Raw genomic sequence first — 20,083 nt, forward strand, 5'->3', positions numbered from 1 at the left:
GGATGTCAACACAATCAAAAGCCCTCCCGAAAGGCTTGTGAGACATCTCTAGCTAATTTGTCAAGGGCTTGAAAGGTAGATTTTTTTTCCAAAAACCGAATAGCATAGAATTTAGAACGTTGTTCATTTCAAAATAATTTAGACATTTGCTTATAAACCAGGATTTTAAGTAGTTTACCAACAAACAGAAACTAGAGATGGGGTGAAAACCTGAAGTTTAATTTTGAGACCCATCATAAACACAGGGCAGTCTTCTATAAACTGTTCTAAGAAATAATAGCATAATGTGAAGTCTCTGTCTTTGGAGGGCAGTGATGTAAAGCTATGTCATCGTCTCTCATGATGGCAATCAATCTTTAAGGAATCTCACTATTCAAACATTCTCTGGATTCCATCCTCTAGCGTGGTGGTACCCCATCATTTAAAAAAATGAAATATCTTGACTTACTGTCACTAACCGAGAGAACATCCATTTTACCTGGATAATTCTTTTTGAAACATGCTGGATGTTATAGAGCAGTTTAAATCGTTCTCTTGAATATAATATTTTTATTACTACAAGACAATAAAACAACAATATGTATATAAAATAAATCAATTTTATTTAGATTTGAAGTAATTGAATCCTTTGATATTTACAACAATAACATGATCTCATATTCGTTGATTCTGATTTCTTGACCGTTGAACGGGATGTACAGACATTTGTGGCTGGGATGCACCTGAAACAAAAACATTTACATTAGATGGAGTTTAAAGGAGTTTTACAAATGTATACTCTTAGAAGGAGAGAGTCAAGAGATATGTAATACATAACAATCTTTCTAGAGGCATGGGTCAATCAATCAATCAATCGAGCTTTATTTGTCGGTCACATTATTTTAACAATGTATGACAAAGGTCAAAAGATTTTACATTAGGCTACATTATTTTTAGACATAGTCATTTAACCCTTTGAGTGCCGCAGCGTCTACATAGTAGATGTTGTTAAATGTGCATAAATTGCCGGCATCTACCCAGTAGACGATTTGTATTTAATTAATATCACATATAATTCATTTTTGTTTTGACAAATAACTTATTTCACGGCAATCTACAAGTTTCGAACAACCGATTGTGATTGATTTTTATTGTTCACCGCCCCCTTGTAGTTATTTGCCATCAGAAAAAAAAAACAGATGACGCAATAGTTGGTCAGCTGCTACTTGTTGCCATTAACTACACAGTTTCGTTTGTTGTGTGTTTACATTGTGCTAGTTTCGTGTGTTTATGCTGAAAACTGTTGTTATTACTATTCTGCAATTGTGTTCAGTGAAACTTACAATGCATTTATAAACTTCTTTTTTCGTGTTTAGTGACGTATATTTTATTAATGGATTGGTGATGAAGTAAAACGCAAGTTTCCAATCAAACTATTGATTTTAGGTGAAGTAAGGTTATATTGTAGGCCTGTGTATATTTTTATATACTTTTTATATAATTAGTATTTTACAGTCGTTTTACTTCATTGAGTGAAATAGGATAGTTATAATATTGTTTCTAAACTTTTGACAAACTTGAACAAAAATTTCTTTTTGTTGTATTTTGTATATATTGCAGTATCTGGTTAAATATTACTGTAACACACCATATTATGCATGATTTTTGTTCAGTTTTTCATGCTCTTTCATATGGTATAGCTAAAAAAAAATTAAAAAAATATTGTATAAATAAAATTTTAGTTCAAACTTGAAATTTATTTTTTTTTTCATTTTTTAGTTTTTTGTTATAACCTATATTCTTTTTGTGTAAATAAAAATAAAATTATAATATTATATGGAAAAAATACCTTGTTTTATAACACACAAACTAAAAAAAATTATTCAAATCGGTTGAATAGTTTTTTTAATATAGTTTTTTCCACACACGCTTGCAAAACAGAAGGAAATGCTCCGGCAATTTATGCGTATGACTTGGGAAATATGCCGTGGCACTCAAAGGGTTAAGCCTAAAAATTCTTCTACACTGTAGATACAGTTCTTTAATAATATTTTTTAAAATACATTGCTTGAATAATTCTAAGGTTGAACCTGAATATTACATGGTAAAATATTATAAAATGTAATACCCAGATACTGAAAGCTCTTCTGAGCCAAGCTGTATGTACACCATTGATTAACCTATGTTTGTTCCTAGTGTCATGATTATGTTCAGCAGTATGATCCTGAAAACTACTTATATTACTTTTCACAAACAACAGAACAGATCAGATATACATAGATGGCAGTGTAAGAACTCAAAGTTTGATAAAATGTGGTTTTACTATGTTCACGGGAAGGAATATTACAAATTATTTTGACAGCCTGTTTTTGTAAAATAAAGTCTTTTGGCAGATGGAGAATTTCCACACAAAGAAATTCCATAACTTAAATGGCTAAAAATATGAGCATAGTACACACTTAGCAAAACATCAACAGATACATTATTTTTCAACAATCTTAACAAAACAAAAACAAACCCTTGGCCACTCGAGTAGCAACATGATCAATATGAGTAACCTATCTTAAATTATCTTGAATATTGACACCCAGAAACTTGGTGGAATTAAAGTTGTCTATGTTGTGACAAATAATAAACTTGTCAGCGACAGTCATTTCTCTTGCAACATATAATACATCGTATAGATATGATTTGTTTTCCCACAGGCAATATGTGGATATTGTACTTCAACGCAGTCTCGAAACAAAAGTCGATGGAGTGTCATCATTCAAGTTACAAAAAACGGTACAGTTTAAGAAATCTTCAAATTTGAGTCAAAAAATTATGGCTATCATTTTTTTTAAATGAAAAAGGCATAATTTTGAACGATGTTATGGAACGTGAGTCAACAATTACAGTTGGCACACATTATGGCATGTTTACCAAACTGATACATGCAGTCCAAACTTGACAACACAAGAACCTGTTGTCCGGTGCAATACTCCAGAATGCATGTCCTCACGCCACTACCTTAACCAATAAGAAAATCCAAGATTTTCATTGAGAACTTTCAAACCATCCTCTATAACCTCCCAACCTTGCAAATAACAAATACTTCCTTTTCTCAAATTCAATTTGCATTTAAGCTCCCAATTTGGGTTCAAGAGGTAATTTCACAGATCTCAGCCTATAAAATATTTTACAACAGACTTTAGCTTATGTTCGGTTTTTGGGGTCTAAAATCGTGAAGCCTAATTTGAGCCCCTTAAAAGAAACGTTTGTGAGTTCTAGAGTATATAGCTTTATGTAGACTAATATAAATATTATATAACTGAGACTTGGTTGTTGAAACATTGCAAAATGTTTATACTTTTTTATACTACCACTTTTCATTGCTTTATTTAAAGTTGTTTGAACCTTTGATTAATTCTCAGTATTGCTCAATCGATCCTGTTATACTATGGTTTCACTCTACATAACTCATCACCAGCACAGTACCAGCAGCTGGTCCTCACCCGCACAGTACCAGCAGCTGGTCCTCACCCGCACAGTACCAGCAGCTGGTCCTCACCAGCACAGTACCACCAGCTGGTCCTCACCAGCACAGTACCAGCAGCTGGTCCTCACCCGCACAGTACCAGCATCTGATGTCTTTATACATCCTGACTATACAAAAGAATCATAATTTTGTATCAACATTGTGAGAGGGGGGGGGGGACAAAAGAGGCTAATGCCAAGGGATCCGGGTTTCGGGCCCCACCTGGGAATAGGAAGTCTCTAGACAAAGAAAAATGTCAATTTATTTAGTTAAATAAATGGCCTTTTTATCTTTATCTTGGATTTCCTAGGAGTAGAATGTAGTAACAAGTCTTTTTGGACGAAAGAGCAAACTCATTACTGGTTGACGCCACTCTAGATTGTTCCCACGAAGAACAGTTAACTTTTATTCTGAGGTACTTGGTGATTACTTCTACATCAAAGAGAGATTTTATTTAGTTTTGTCAAATGTAACAAAAAGGATATTTCCAATGAAATATTTCGAGAGCCAGAAAACACGATTTCCACTCAAAGATTGCAGAGTTCAAGGTTTCTAAAATGGAACCAATATGGTTGGTATTTGCATGGTAGTTTCTGCTGTCATTTCCACATTTCCAGTATTAACTCTGGATACAGTTAAAACCTACGTGGAGTCAATGTAGTTGAGATGATCAGTGAAGATGCAGTCACCTTATGTGGTGTAATGCAGCAACTTTATAATGTTATTCAAAATCATCTCAGAGCTGGTAGATTCTTGTGAAGAAAATTCACTGTTCCCTTCAGAAATGATCTAACACAAGATGGTCCGCATACAACGCAAGGTCCTTACAAAATAATTTACCAAGTATAAAACATACGATGTTTGTGACTGCACTCGATAACATGATATCAGAACGTAAGAGTGAACTTTCAGGCATTTCAAAGTACCTCACTCTTACAAATGTGTCCTAATGGTTTCAAATGGTTTAAGACTTTAGTTTCAATTAAGTATAGAAATACAGTGCTTCAAGCCAGATATACAACACTGGACATAGACATTGAAAACATTAACGGATTAGTTGAAGAAATTGAGGAATACATTTTTCTTCATTATATACAATGTCAACTCATAACAAAATCTATGGCAGTAGACCTTCCCATAGAATTGAATTTTAAGCTAAACGAAACGTCAAACCAAAAAAAGATTTCATGATGAATCAATTTGGTTTTGAAGAAAGCACTCGCTTTTTTAGAGTAAATGACATTGCTGTTTGAGGCTGACAAAAAAAAATTAGTATTTGGATATTGAGGAAGAAGACGTTTCCAGAGAGTGTAAAAACTAAGTGTGTAAATTTCCTGAAGACTTATGTGTGTAACATCTGTGAAGAATTAATTCCTGTTAAAAATATTCACTCAGGAGGCTCAAAACTCAAATTTCAAGAACTGATTCTAAAAATAATAAAGTTAAAACGAACTCCAATTTATCCAAACATTTGCATTGCTCTTCATATATTTACGATGTTTTCGCATCAGTAGCTGGAGCTGACCGAACTAGATTAAAAGTTTCAGCCCTTCAACCATGGGACAACTACGGTTATGCAGCCAATTTAACTTCTTGAAGCTCCCTAAGATGTAAAATAATTCATAATTAATTAACTCAGTGTGTTTAATGTTGTATTACTGTGTAATAAAATCAGTGTAATTCATACTCACCATCTTAGTTGAAGTATGTGTACTTGTAGACCCTATTCCTTATAACTGTAATATACTATTAAAGGGTCACATTGTGTTTTGTGCTGAAGCTTTTTTTGGAGAGGCTCATAATGTATACAGCCCAGGGGCCCAGAATTTCTCTCAGAGGCCCATATGGGCATAGTAGTAAACTGTTTGTATGTTGAAACACCACATAAGCACATGTAAACAATGAGACAGTCAACCTGATGTTCATTCCAACCGTCTAAGAGTAGAAAGAGGCAAAAACTTACAAGAACTGATTTATCGTTAAGGCCTATTGTTCTTCGGTTGAATGATGGCCGTTTTGTAACCAAAACATCTAAAATACACAAAAAAATATCCTATTTCCCAAATGTTTGCCTATATGGCATTGCCAGTACATATGTACCCTTTTTGCTCTGATGTACAATTATCCCATGAGAGATAAATTAAATTTGAGATTTTATATCCCTAGAACCAACTGCAGTAGTACGTTTGTCAACCCATTCTATCTGGCTCATGTTCTTTATAGGAATTTACCACATGACATGATAAAATTTGAGACTGGGAGCATCGCCATTTACAAGCGAAGGGTGAGTGAGTTTTGTTCCGCATCGGTCATGAAAGTATAGTCTTTAATACGTTCACCTTCAAAGAACGTACCAAAGACAACGTACATACGTTTGTTGATTTTATACTTAAAATAAGTTTAAGTTCGAGTGAACTCCTACAAATATGGGTGCCTGTGTACTCACACATGATAATGTATGTTCTGCTTTAAACTCGTTTACCATCAAATTTAATTTTGTTATAAGAATAATTAGGAATATATGCTTTGAATACTCTGAACTCTTTTTTGTTAACATATGCTGTATTTATTTTATATAGTTGTCTAACCCAACAAAGGAGTTACTTTATTGAATTGATTTACTTGCATTAGATTTTATATTTTATTTCCTGTTTTCCCTAGTGTAAGAGCACTGCTGAATTATAACCTTTTATTCTAGGCTATTTGTAACTTAAACAAAAATAAATCTGTTTTGATTCTATTTAAAACCCATACTTCTCTTCTAGATAACTGAACACTGTCTTTCCAAAACTTCTCAAGAACAATCTTGAATTTTTTGTTCTCACAAATCTTGTCCCAAAATTTCAGTTTGAATGTACAAGGTCATAACTAGAACTAAATTGGACTGCTTGGGCAACACAGCGACAGAAAAATCGGAAGGATGGCAACTCCTCAGAATATCACTAGCACAAGTTTTATTAACCCTTTTAGTGCCAACGTTCTGTTATCTGGGTGTTCTAAAAACTACATCTATAATGCCAACATCCGGTTAACCGGACACATCACAAAAAAATAATTAAAAATTCAAAACTGAACATTTTATTTATTTAGAAACATTTTCTTATTTATAAGTACAGGCAAACCTCTCACAAGATTAGAATTTACTATTTATCTTGTGGATTACCTTTCAAGACAGTGAGTTTTAGAGCAAGTGTCTAGACCAAATGTGGCTGATCTAACAAATGTTATACAGAGGTGTCCTGCCAGAGGTCCTGGAGGAGATATGAGCCCTGACATGTATTTTGGAAACAATTCTCCATGATAGGGGTAAGAACTGCTGTGTTTGTAGTGCAGCCAACACAAAGGCTGGAGGAAAGAGAAGAAAATCAATATTTATGTGCAGAAATTGCAAAAAACGTTTGCTTATCAAGTGTTTTACTTTTCATCACTGTTAAGATTTTTTAATTTTTTTTGTTAAAATATTATCCCACTTGAAAAACGAGATAACTTTTAAAATTTATAATTGACAGTTTTTGTTTTACTTGTGTGTTTGTTCATTTTATATGTAATTTCCCTTAACTTTATATTTTGTGTAATATCATGAACTATTTTTAACACTTAAAAATTGTGCTAGTTGTTAGATTTCTAAAACAAATTGCCACAAATATTTTATATGTGAACATTTTACTATTACATTCCAACAGTGTGTTCATAATGTAGTGGACTTTACAGTGAATCTATTGACTGAGTCCAGCTCTTTTCATCACCTTAAGAAGTCCAAATGAATAAAACAATTGAAAACTTTTTTATGTAAGTAACTTTTGTTGTAATAAATGAGTCAGACTATTTTTTAGCATCTTATTCCAATTGGTTGAATTTTTACCTATAATGAAAAATGATAATAAATTTGTGTAACAATTAACAAACATATATGTTAGAGATTAATTACCAACACATAGCAAAAAGGGATAGAAACCCTCTAGCACTGGCAGGTACACACTTGGCACGAAATACCTACGCACTAAAAGGGTTGATATTAATATACCTTTTTATCATCGTTGTAATTATAAGACACATAATACGTTTTGAAATCCTTCTTTAGTACTTTAAATAATTGAAAGAAATATTGTGTTTTAGTGCACATTACTTCCCTGAGAGCATACAGAATTAGGAAAATCTAGACACTAATTTTGGTGCTACAATATTTGTCAATGCTGTTTAACCCTTTGAGTGTCAACGTCCGATTTTACTGGACGTTCAGGAAAAACAATTACTAAAAATCGAACATTTTATATTTTTAAACTAATATCATATTAAATTGTTCATGAAGAACTGTTCTTTTAAAAATAATTTGATATAGTACACTTCCCATCAATTGACTTTAACGAAAATCAATCTAGAAGGCACTGACATCACTGTCAACAGATTGTGATGCATATTTCTCAGTTACTTAAAAGTTGTATAATTCACTCATTATTGAAGATAATGCTATGAATTTTTCAAGATTTATAGACGATTGAATACTCTTTCCAGTGATATGGACAAAGAAAAGGATATGAATTTTTTTTGGTAATGATAATTTGGTTGAAAAATTAAATTTATAAACAAATTCTGGAATTTGTATGGTATTCCTAAATTTAATTTAATAATAACTTTGTTATTTTATGTTAAATAGGCAGAGTTTTCAGAGAAAAAAATGTTGATAGCTTATTAAATAATCAAACTGAATTTTTTACTGGAACCTTGCAAAAGTGGGGGTACTTTTAGGTGCACCCACTAGAAAAATACCTGGCACTTTTCAGTACACCCACTCAATAAATACTTAGCATTCAAAGGGTTAAAACATATGTATAGATTATTGTAGATGACATGGTAGGTGATGGCCTCAGTACGTCAGAACAGTGATAACATATCAACCACAGCAAACCTACCTTTCCTAGGGTGATGGAGCCATTATACCAAGCCCGGCCAGCGTACAGCGGCTCTCCCTGCCTAGTGTTGCCCACCACCATCGCCTGGTTGTTGATCTCACCGTTGCTGGAGTGTTGCCAAGCCACGTGATGGCTGGCTAGTATCTGGCAACAACAGTAATGTCAAAGTCAAAGTCAAAATCTCTTTATTTACATAGTCTTCAAGGCTATTTAAATAAAGTAGTGGCGTCACCATGATATAATACATAGAAATACAGTGAAAAATGGGTACTTTGGGATTATACCGACCACACCCAGACATGAATCGTTATTTGACATTTTGCTTCTACTGATTACTAGATTAGCGTAGAACAATATTTCGTCAATATAAAACAGGAATTGTCTTATCGCAAACCCCTCCCCATCCTCATACAGAGGTCAAAGTCGAGCGGTCTAGTAGATAACGTGATTGCAGAGTCTCGCCGCCCGTTCAGCTGGTGCGTCGCGTTGTTCTACTTCCGTGTTTTACCCCTACATTTCTCCAAACACAAAACTTCAACAAAAACATATATTATCAAACAAAAACTAAACTCTTTATTGAAAAAACCACTCTATTAAACTCTTTATTCTTGATGCACACTCCGCTACCCAAAATGCGAGTGCCTCCGGCCATCAGCGCGGGCTTCGGCAGCACGCTGATGTCAACGAAAGAAAAACATTCCTCGAGATAGTACCTATCAGTAAAATATCAAATTCTAGAGGGGCTGATCAGAAATATAAATTTAATTGTAATGGAAAGGCAATTATGTACCTTGAAAAAAAACTTAAATATCGGCCTGCCGTGATCGGGATTCTCGAGAAAGATAAGATAACAGCGACAACAGTACCGATCACAATACCTGGAAATGCTTGTAAGTTTGTAATTAAAGAGTTGTTTTTTTCGTTCTATCATGTTTGTTTCTATAAATTTATATTTTTGTGTTCTTCATACTGGTGTGGTCGGTATAATCCCAAAGTACCGAAAAATGTAATAGAATTAAAGTAAAAATATTACATTTAATTTTTTGTCTTTATAAACATCGTTGTCTCCAATTGTAAAATTCGTTCAAGGAATGAAACGGTTGTTCTTGCAGCCAGGTTTTTAGATGTCTTCTAAAATGAAGGTTGCTGGTTGTCTTTATTTATTCTGGTAGTATGTTCCATATTTTTGCACCATTGTAACTCGGTTTCTTCTCAGTGGATGTTGGTCTGAGTACTGGAAGGCAGAAGTTTCTTGCATTTCTGGTTGTTGTACTGATGATATTGTACTCCACTGTGTGCAGTTTCAGGCGCATTAATGTAGACATACGTAGCAGTTTCCAGAATACAGTAGAACCCCTCATATCCGGCCTCGGTTTTACCGCACCTCGGTTTATCCGGCCACTTCCCGGAAGCCAATAGTTAAATTTATTTACCATGGCTTGCAGACGCGCAGTTGCACGCACTAGTCTCCCACGACTCTTGCGTTATTTTGGTGTATCTATTTGTTTACATTTTCCTATGTTGTCCTCAGTTGAGCTAATAGGTTTAACCTGTAAACAGTTCGTTGATTATTTCCAGTGCGGTTAGTACAGTACAGTACAATTGTTTTGTTTCGTCAAGTGCTGTGTACTGTAGGTTGGTTTATCCGGCCGAATCGTTATCCGGCCAGGGGCTCGGTCCCGTGGTGGCCGGATATGAGGGGTTCTACTGTATAAAGGTTGATGGCTGTAAGAATCTTCAGTTCACGGAAAGCTCCACTACAGGTTTGTCTAGGTGGTAATATCCCCAGTATTCTGATGGGTTTTTTGTTGAGTTAAAACACATTGAATGTTTAACATAGTGGTTCCACCCCAAACAACAATCCCATACCGCAGGTGGGTTTCGAAGAGAGCGTGATAAGCAGTTTTGGCTGTAGTAAAGTCCCTTATGGTCATCATTCTACGCATCACAAATAATCCTGAACTTACTTTACTGCAAAGAGAGTTAATATGGTGTATCCATGATAACTGTCATCTATTATAATGCCAAGATATTTGGTTGAGGTAACTTCTTCAAGATCAGGGAGTCGCCCTACGGTCTTTGTGTCTTATGTATTTAGGTTAAACCAGTGAATACATAAACAGCTGACATCTGGTATGGCTTATTCCATACACTGTGCAATGGTGGACATAGAGAGGAGATTGCAGCGAGCTAGTGAGAGAGTGAGAAGGAAAGCATATAATCAACACTGTCCGTAGAGTAATCACAAAACTAACAGTTTTGAATATAGGCACATTGTAAACAAGTAACAGAAGTTGTACAATTAACCTTCTTGTAGTTAGTATCAATCACTACTGCAGGAATAACAGTGAGATCTTTACTGTTCACATACAGACATTCCTGGATCACAGTCATTGTCATTTCAAAAACATAAAAATATCTAACTTTCAACAGCTGTCAAAATATATGGCAATGTTAAATATTTCCTGTCATCAATATGTATGGCCATAAATGCAATTCTTTACTCAGCTAAGAAAATCACGGTTTGCTATGTTAGTTGTGCAACTGAAAAACCCTTATACAAGATAAATACTGATTTCAGAAAAAGGTCTGTAAAAAGAGAGACTCACATCGTGTCACATTAAACTTTCACTTTCTTTAAGATTGACATGTTTTTGAAATTTAATGCCAGATATAGTACATTTTATAGGATAACTTTAGGATTGAAGTGGTCAAATCTGGTTAGTATTAACATCAACATTGTTCTTTGTTTGAAGTTTGTTTTTCTCGATGGAAGGAGTATGAAGGAAACAGGATTTTCCGGACACTTGCCATCATTCAGTGATAAAAAAAAATCAGTCCGGAAAAATCCTGTTTCCATCAACATTGCATTAACTTTAATAATATAATATAAACATAAACAAAGAGCGTAACCTCCTTTTAAAGTACAGTTTTAACAAGTTATAACAGATAAATAAGCTAAATTTCGTTCCTGTTGAGTAAAAGTGGAATGTTTTGAAAACTAAATCACAAAGGTCCCATTTTCCTGTACTCTAAAAATGTGCACACCTTATACAGCATGTTTAAAATGACAGCAAATCATGTTTGGATCAAAATAAAAAATTCCAAATTCATAGGACTATGCACCTCTGAGGACGAATGGTATATCCTAATTCGGGTCAAAGATCATAGATCAGTAGCATGTGAATAGCACAGAAAATATTACATGGGAACATTATGCCCAATGGGAAGAGTCCCTGAAGATTTGTGACACGACAAGGCAAAAAACCCATAGTTTATGCCATAAAGTGGAGTTGTTTTATTTACCATTATAATTTTTCTAGACATTTTGAGGTTAAAATTTCAGTTTGTCACATTAAAAAATCGTAAATTGTTAAAACATTTGCGAAAAGTTTATTTTTAGCAAACAACAATCAGCAATGCAAAACGTTTTAAGACAAGAGTGTAGAACAAATAATCTCCATTAAAAATAATTATTTACTATCCAAAAATACATAACAAATTAAACTCCTTTCTAGCGTGTCAAAAATTGCGTGCGGATTTGTCCTGTATTTTTTGTTTCACAAGTTTATGCAACACTGATCAATATTCATCTGTCACCCGCTTTATCAAATTGACTTATATTTAACAAAAGTGTCAAATTGAAATTTAGAACTTTATTATCTAGGAAATGAATAGCAATGAATAACTTGAGTTTGTACTGAAATTCTTATTTATTATTTTATTTCTAATGGTTTATCACAACAAAAAAGAGGGTTTTATCTGAAAATCTTTACTTGGGGTGCTATTTCTCTTTTGAGGGTATTTAATAATAATTTTGTGTTCTCCAAAAAGTAGGCTTTGTTAACCTAAAAAAAGTTTTCCTTTTTTATCTGCAATCACTCAAAACTAGAAGTAAAGTAAAGAAACTATTGAGGGAGAGGTGTGTATATAAACTGGATTGGAAAGTTCCCATAAACACTTAAATGTAGAGATAAATACCCGGATAAATACAGTTTGAATTTTATTATTTTGTCTGACCTCGAACTGGTGTTCTGGAAACTCCCGACCTCCGTAGGACACATATGCTGTCATGCCATCGGCCCGCACCTTGGCTGGAAGTAGGTCACCCTCGTGCATGGCTCGGCCTACGTAGAGAGGTGTTTCCATCAACGTCTCGGCCACCGGGAAGGGCTCGCGGGGGTATCCAATTGGGCTGATTGCGCCGCCAGGTGAACTGGCCACGGCAGTTGGCATGGGGTTTCCACTGATACCATCCGTACGATTCGTTTGCTATAAATTATAATTTTATTATTAAATAACATCAATGACTATAGTACTATTTAACTACTAATTAACAGTAATATTATTTGAATCATAACATTTATACGTCTGATATAATAATTAAAATGATATTACTCAAGTTATTAATTCGACCATTAAGAATTAACATTATCATTTACAATTAATCTTCAGATATGCTCATACTTAGTGTTGTTATGTACTCATACAAGAGTAGGTATGTACGTCAAGATTTTAAAAAATCATGTTATTTTTTATTCGAATTTGGAGAGGAAACATCAAGAGAGAGAAATCCTATTACCATTGAGCACATCTTGTTAAAATTTATGTTAAATTATATAATTGGTGATTATTATGACAATCATATAATGCTGTTGATGGGACTAAATAATACGGAAATTTGAAGAATTGAAATGATTAAAGGCATGATTCTGGTGCGAGTTCTATCAAAGATGTTAAAGATTACGAGATTCAAGTCCTTGTTCTAAGAGAATAAGAATGATGAGGAGCTAGACCTCTGATCTAAAACCATGTCCTAACATCTAAAATTGCCTAAGGGGAAAGTTGATATTTCGATGTTGAGTGTCAGAGACTGCCTCTCATGTGATACAAAGTTGCCACCGAACTCATGATGGTCATATCAATGACCGTGGTAGTCACATAATGAATCATGGTGGTCACATCAAGGGTCATTGTAGTCACATCTCAAATTATGGTAGTAACATTCAGGATCATGCGGTCATATCAAGGCATTGGCATAATAAGGGGGGCTGCTAAAGACCTCTTTCAAAATTTTGAAAGACACATCAAAATTGCATCCATTAGTTTGTTTTAAGGTAGAACACATTCATGACGTCTTAAAGCTCAACAATTTCTCAAAAAGTTTCCAGAGCCTATATTTTGGGAGGATATTTTATACTTAATAAACCACCCAGTGTGTCAGCCCCCTAAAATAATTTTCTATATACGCCACTGCATCAAGGATCATTGTAATCATGTCAAGGATCAGGGGACTCATAAAGGGGTCATGGTGATCGTATGAAAGATCAAGGTGGTTGCATCAAGGATAACTCTCCTTTTAGAGTGTTGAAACTACAGATCTGTATAGATTTTGAATTGTAGAAAAATTAATCAAACCATTTCTAATGATAGCTGTACAAATAACAAAATAAAATGTTTGAAGGAAACTAAAAATTTTACAAAAGTGTTGTTTCAAATCCAGCAAATGCATAGTTATAATCTACTGCAATGTCAATGAGCAATCCCTGATAGTGGTTCATACTAATATTAATAATAATAGTATTTTGAAATATTCAGGACCCAAAAGATAGTATTTCTCTTCTTGATGCCTCTATTATAGAGCTGTTCAATATGCATATAATTAAAAAAAAAATAATTAGCATTGGTTGAAAAATTATGAAGTACTGTTCTGTAACCAATGAGCTTTAATCTGTAAAGCTAGATTCTAAGTGTTTTGACACTAAGGGGATTCCCTACTGAAACTAGTGATTTTAATATAAACCTTATTAATCTTTATGATATATAATATTTGGGGTTCATTTGGCCATAGGATAATGTTTACCACTGTTCAAATTATAAACAAAATTATTTACCTAATTTTTGAACCTTTTTCAGGTTAATTTTGGAAAAAATGGGATTTAAAATTTCTTATAACTTTTTAACTACTGAACCAAATTTTGTGCTTTATATGTCATTTTGAATTACATAAAAAGACGTTTATTTCTCAAATAGTTGACAAATTATAGCTGTAAAAAACTATTTTAAATATTTCTTTGAAATTCATTTATAATTAAAGGAACTTGTATTTGACTTACATGCACAGAAAGTTGTATTATGTTATAAATAATGTGTGGTAAAATTGTTATTGCCTCAGCTGTAATATTTAAAAAGTTATAAGAAATTTAAAATCCCATATTTTCTAAAGCTAACCTTAAAAAGGTTCAAAAATTAGGTAAATATCAATGTCAAAATCAGTGAAAAGCCCAGTAATAACTTAAATACATCATATTCTATATTTAGAGGTAAATCCTCTCTTCTGCTATGTTCTGTCAAAGGTCACTGTGATGTCAAGAACTTTACTGTCAACATTCAAGTCCTCATAGCACTTACAAACCTTACTTCGTCTCTGTAAGAATCTCTAATGGCTATCACATGTTTGTTGTACGAAAAAACTGCATAGACTTCATGTTTATAATGATGCAAAACATTTCTAAAGCTCTACGCCCTATACCCATGGAAGAAAATGCTTTTACAGCTCTATGGTTTAGATAAAACGCTGATCTTTAAGGTAGACAATCTGATGTCTGAAATAGATTTTTGTTCCCGCAAGTTGAGTAAACTTAATTAAGAGTATGGGTAAACCTTTAGTAACCACTAGATTGATCTCTACATTGTTATGAAAACATTCTATGCCAGGAAAGGAAGAAATAAAATCAATGAGTTTATTGGAATCTGCAAACGTATTCTACATTTTTGTTGTTTTCAATATTTACATGAGGATTTTAACTATCATACAAAGCAAAACCTGTAGGTTTAGTAAAACTTACATTGATCCACAGATTGTTTTCCTGGTAACAACACACCACAGGAATCATTTATGTTAGGCCTAATCAAGGCCGATGGCTACGGCAAAACCTAGGCCTACATTTTCACTCCACCTTCTCTGTTTCTTTGAGATTGTAGCCTTTTATTTTTATTCACTTCCACCATTTTACACTCTATAAATGCTGGATAACTTTTATAACTTCAAAACTGGTCCATCACAAACTAAGAACATTTGTCAGCAAACAAAATAATCAGCTAAAAAATGACAGCATGATGTTTGAAAAAAAGCGTATTTTGTTTCCGCCTGTTTCAAAGAGGAAAAAGAGGGTAAAGTGTGTAGCATAACTATATAAAAATAAATATTTAGTACATTTTACTTTGTTACAGGAAGGAGCAAAGTTCTATAATTATTAGTGAATGTTGTATTAGAGGCACAATGGTTGGAATCTGGTTCTGGTTGACTGATTCAAAAGCAAGCGTGCATGCTCTGCTTCAAATATTTTTTCACAATGATAGAAAAGATATTACACCACATGTTGTGTTATTCTGATTCTTTATAAACCATAGAATAAAAAAAATTAAATTTGTTGTAAAATTTGGTCTCTTTTTAGTAGGGAATCCCCCTTAAGTTCTTCATTACTAATGTGGCTGACAGACTGGCCTCCTATCACGGCCGGTCTTAGGCCTGTGTAAACTTTGTTACTGTTTTGGAGCGCTATTTCGGAAAGGACATACTTTAGTTTCAAATGGCGTAACATTGTAAGATTCTTAGAGCCATTGTTTAGATCTACAGCCTCTTCTACTGCTTCTTTCACTACTTCATCTGCTACTGACTTTACTGCAGGGCAAAGAATGTTCAAGTACTTTTCTGAACGCGAAGGAGGCTTAGGCGGATTCATCAGAGCACAAAATATTGGAGCGAATCCGAGACCTTTGCTAATTGCTCGTAAGGCAATATACTATATTGTATTGTTTTAGAGTTTTCAAATGTTTCATTTAGTTCACAACTGGAACAATAAAATCTGAAAACAGTCGCTAGGCCTACTCTTGATTCGACACTAAATTTTAAGTCTTGGAAACAGTACTTGCAGCATGTAAAAGATATCAACTTATTTGAAAACTCTCCCAAATTTATAATATCATAACAACAATCTGGCCTACCTTCATCAAAATATTCTTTGTAATTACATTCCAAGTCAGAGAGTTTCGTTTTAGAGGAACTTACAGGTTTTGAAGAACTAGGGATAGGCCTACTTTCATCAAGAGGAATAATAACCTGTTCGAGGTTTACATTTCTTGAACAGCCAGGTTTAGAAGGACTCACAAGTACAGTAATCTTCCTTTTACCTACGTTTTTCCTTTTCTTAAAAACACCCTTGGGTTTAGTCATTGTAAATAACAGATTAATCAACACACAACATAACCTATTCACTTCACGAACAGAAACTTTGACAATTGATTGTTTATTTACTTCTGCATTGAAAGAATAATAGCACTGTACACAGTTATTGTCAGCTGAAATAGTAGAGGCAGTGTTGCGAGCCAACAAAAAGAATGCAGGCAATGTACTATATCAAATCTAACAAACTCAGCATAGCAAAATTAATATGAAGTAGAGCACGACGTCTGCTCTAGAAATACAATTTCTACGTGACATGTCCTAACAAAAACCCTTATATTATGAGTTCTACCTATCCATTGTTAAAATTTGGGTATCAAATTAAAGCTAAAAAAACGGAGAATGAATTTTAGAAATAAATAAAATTTGAATTTTTTTACCATTTTCTCTTACAGGCATAAGAGAAAAATAAGAATTTAAGAATTTAAATGTTTCAAGTCACTTGGACCTTCCTATAAAAAGTTATTTCCACAAGGCTATACAGACGGATGAACTTTTATATTTTGACCCTAATCAATTCTTCCTCACTACGAATTTTAAAGTCTCTTGTGCCTTTCTATCACGAGTTATTACACAAATAGATTCAGTTCATTCTCGAGATATCACCCTAAGTTAAAGATTTTACCAATACTGCAAAATTTTACAGAGGGACGTGCACCATAATTGAACTTTCTCTTATCTATCTATCTGTATATAAATCAATACAATAGAGTATCGAAGGACCCAAAAACATGTAAGAAATTCATACCAACAATCGAAATATTATGAATTAACATGTCATAGACTGTACTTAGTTTCTTTACAAATCCCGTTGCCATCATGGTTGCCCATAAGACCAATGTAAAAATGTACGCTGACACTCAATCAAATCTCATAGAGTGACTGATTTCTCTATTTCTGATCTCTCCACACTGATTTAGAAGTAGTGTTTTTATTTATGTTTTGTTCTCTTCGGACAAGAGCCTGAGAAACTATCATTGGATTTAGTACTAAAGGGACCGAAGTGACAAGATATTCAGGATGGGTAAGATTAGGGGTAGGGGCTGTCTCCTATCAAGATCCTTGAGGAAATATTTTGGGCGTGAATCTCAGTCATGTCTCCTTGGAAGAAGGGGAGACCATCAGCTATGTACTGGTCTCTCCAGTCAAAGCAGGTAGGAGTGGCACACCCTTATGTTCAGGCTAGCAACTGCCTTTAACACTAAGGGAGCCCCACAAACTCCAAATCATCCTCCACAGTAGACTAGATCTATCGATCTATCCTTGCACCTCAATATCTCGATATTTGCGGTAATTTTATCAAAAATATGTTGATTCTGTTAAATTTCTTGTAATTTTTATTGGTAAACATTTGACATGGGGACTGCACATTAATTACTTAGCCAGGAGACTTTCAAGGATATTTTTTTTGCTTAGAGAACTAACTTTCTGTGTGGCTGAAAATTATGTTAGAACTGCCTTTTGGCCTACTTTCAGTCCATTGTCAGATATGGCCACATATGCTGGGGAAACTGTAGTATATCACAAGACATATTAGTGATTTAAGAGAAGGCTTTAAGAGTAAAAACAAAGTCTTAAAACATTAGTCCGTTGCAAGTCACCTATATTGAATTGGAAATGCAAACATTTATTAACCTGCATATTTTTAAATTGTAAAACTGTACTTTTAACAATCTATAATATAAGACTCCATCATGATATTCGTTCATATGATATAAGAAGTAGATATAACGTAGTAATAGATCACAATAGATTGAGTTGGTAATGTCACTGCCAGTTTTTAGTAAAATTAGACCTCTCACTGAGAAATACAGTGAAAATAATTTAAAGGAAAAGTCTTATCAAAAGTATATTTACTCTTTATGTTTCTGTTGGGGAGGGAGGCTGTGAGAATGAGTTTGCCCCGGACGGTACCAAACCTAGGAACTGATGATAGTATTCTTACTAAGGTCACTGTCCCATTATGGTAAATACAAACGTACTAAATTGGAGTTAAATCAAAAGTAAACAATGAAGTCAATGTCATAATATTTTGAAGTTTATTGTTAAAAAATCTATTACTGTAACAGTTATTATGTTCTTTACAGTTAGAGTTTTATTATACTCACTAATAATTTTTTTCGAAACAAAAAATTAGGAAACAAAACACATGCCTGAACTGTGATCCTACTGTGATTATCATATACCAGTCCTCCTGCGTAGACTAATGGATATAGTCTCGACTCTCTAACTGACAGATCACGAGTTCAAATCTCGGGGAGGTCCTATCATGTAAAGACACGATAGTTGGTGTACTATGCTAATAAAAAGAGTGTACATTAGAGCCGGTATAGGTAACGCTGAGGCTTAAACGAGATAGAGAAAAAATATACCAGATTTGCATAAGAGTGAAATGAAATTTATAGCGTTAGAAATACCGATAGAATACAACATAAACATTATATCTGTAAATAAAGAACCATAAATTATAGTAATTGATATTACTTTAACAAAAATATTCAGTAAATTAAATAATTTTTAACATCACCGTTATGTGAAATTTTATCCAAATAAAAACATCCTTGTTATTAGTTTAAGTCATATAAGGACACGTGTTGTACACTTACCCATCTTGTGGACTAGTCTTGGGAGCAAATACAATCGTATTGGAGAACTCGATTGCAGGTAACGGTTTTTGTTTGGTTATCTTAATACTCACTGAGATACAACACTTGGTATGGAAACTGATATGTTATCTTGGCATGGATTGATGCATGTCGAAACAAGTACTTGAAGTGACAGTGGTGTGTCTGTGGGAGTGCCAGACCCTATACAAAATCTAATATTTTAAAATTTATTTATTTATTTTTTAAAGGAGAGGTCGATCCACTTTTAAAACGTATTTTGCCGTCCTTATAGGCCACTAACCTGTGCGAGGATCTTATCAAACAGAATAAGGAGGGAGTCGATACGGTACAAGGTCGATGGTACTGATTTGAATCTCTAACTCAGATTCAATATCCGATATCTTTGACCGCTTGCCATCGGCTCTCCAATACCATGTCTGTGAAAAGTATAAGGACACTAGCAAAATACTAATACATATACTCTAGTACTTAAACATTTGATAATTTCATTATGTTATGATATAATATAGCCCATGACAAAAATATCGACGGAAATTAGACCTATTTTTGATGCAGAGGATTCCACAGAATTTTTCTGTTTGTAAAAACGGCCTAAAATAGTAAAAAATGTATAACTCTAGAACAAAAACAACTAGACAAATGGTTTTTGTCTAGGCCAAACTAGATAAATAGGCTATTAGTTAAGAAGTTTGCAGCTGGTGTTGGAAGAAATTAAAAACAAAATTGAGAAGTCTGTCACGAGGTTAAATTTGATTTATTTTCTTTTCCACTTAAAAGTTCCTACTATTATAACGTAACTAATTTC

At 33.7% G+C, this 20,083-nt stretch overlaps 1 protein-coding gene across 3 annotated transcripts; it reads right to left on the bottom strand.

Moving 5' to 3' along the window:
- Nucleotides 1-534: 534 nt before the first annotated feature.
- LOC124370006 (natterin-3-like) lies at nucleotides 535-19,396 on the bottom strand. 3 transcript variants are annotated; one of them, XM_046828275.1, is made up of 5 exons: nucleotides 19,258-19,396; nucleotides 12,427-12,678; nucleotides 8,407-8,550; nucleotides 616-722; nucleotides 535-569 (listed from the first exon to the last, which is right to left on the bottom strand). In XM_046828275.1, exons 2-4 carry the CDS (start codon nucleotides 12,640-12,642, stop codon nucleotides 636-638), a joined length of 447 nt encoding a protein of 148 aa, XP_046684231.1. In that variant the 5' UTR covers nucleotides 12,643-12,678; nucleotides 19,258-19,396; the 3' UTR covers nucleotides 535-569; nucleotides 616-635. The 3 variants fall into 3 exon arrangements, with proteins under 3 accessions (XP_046684231.1, XP_046684230.1, XP_046684229.1); XM_046828274.1 differs by lacking the exon at nucleotides 19,258-19,396 and adding an exon at nucleotides 16,414-16,435; XM_046828273.1 differs by lacking the exon at nucleotides 19,258-19,396 and adding an exon at nucleotides 15,255-15,450.
- Between the last annotated feature and the right edge of the window lie 687 nt (nucleotides 19,397-20,083).

The sequence above is a fragment of the Homalodisca vitripennis genome, chromosome X, assembly GCF_021130785.1.
Source record: "Homalodisca vitripennis isolate AUS2020 chromosome X, UT_GWSS_2.1, whole genome shotgun sequence".
NCBI lineage: Eukaryota > Metazoa > Arthropoda > Insecta > Hemiptera > Cicadellidae > Homalodisca > Homalodisca vitripennis.

Bases quoted from the DNA above. Each gene is read 5' to 3' on its own strand.
- LOC124370006 (XM_046828273.1), bottom strand. From the start codon at position 15,302: ATGATTCCTGTGGTGTGTTGTTACCAGGAAAACAATCTGTGGATCAAT. The intron at 12,679-15,254 runs GTAAGTTTTACT...TATAATTTATAG, and splicing joins AAAACAATCTGTGGATCAAT to CAAACGAATCGTACGGATGG. The intron at 8,551-12,426 runs GTCAGACAAAAT...TGTTGTTGCCAG, and splicing joins TTCCAGAACACCAGTTCGAG to ATACTAGCCAGCCATCACGT.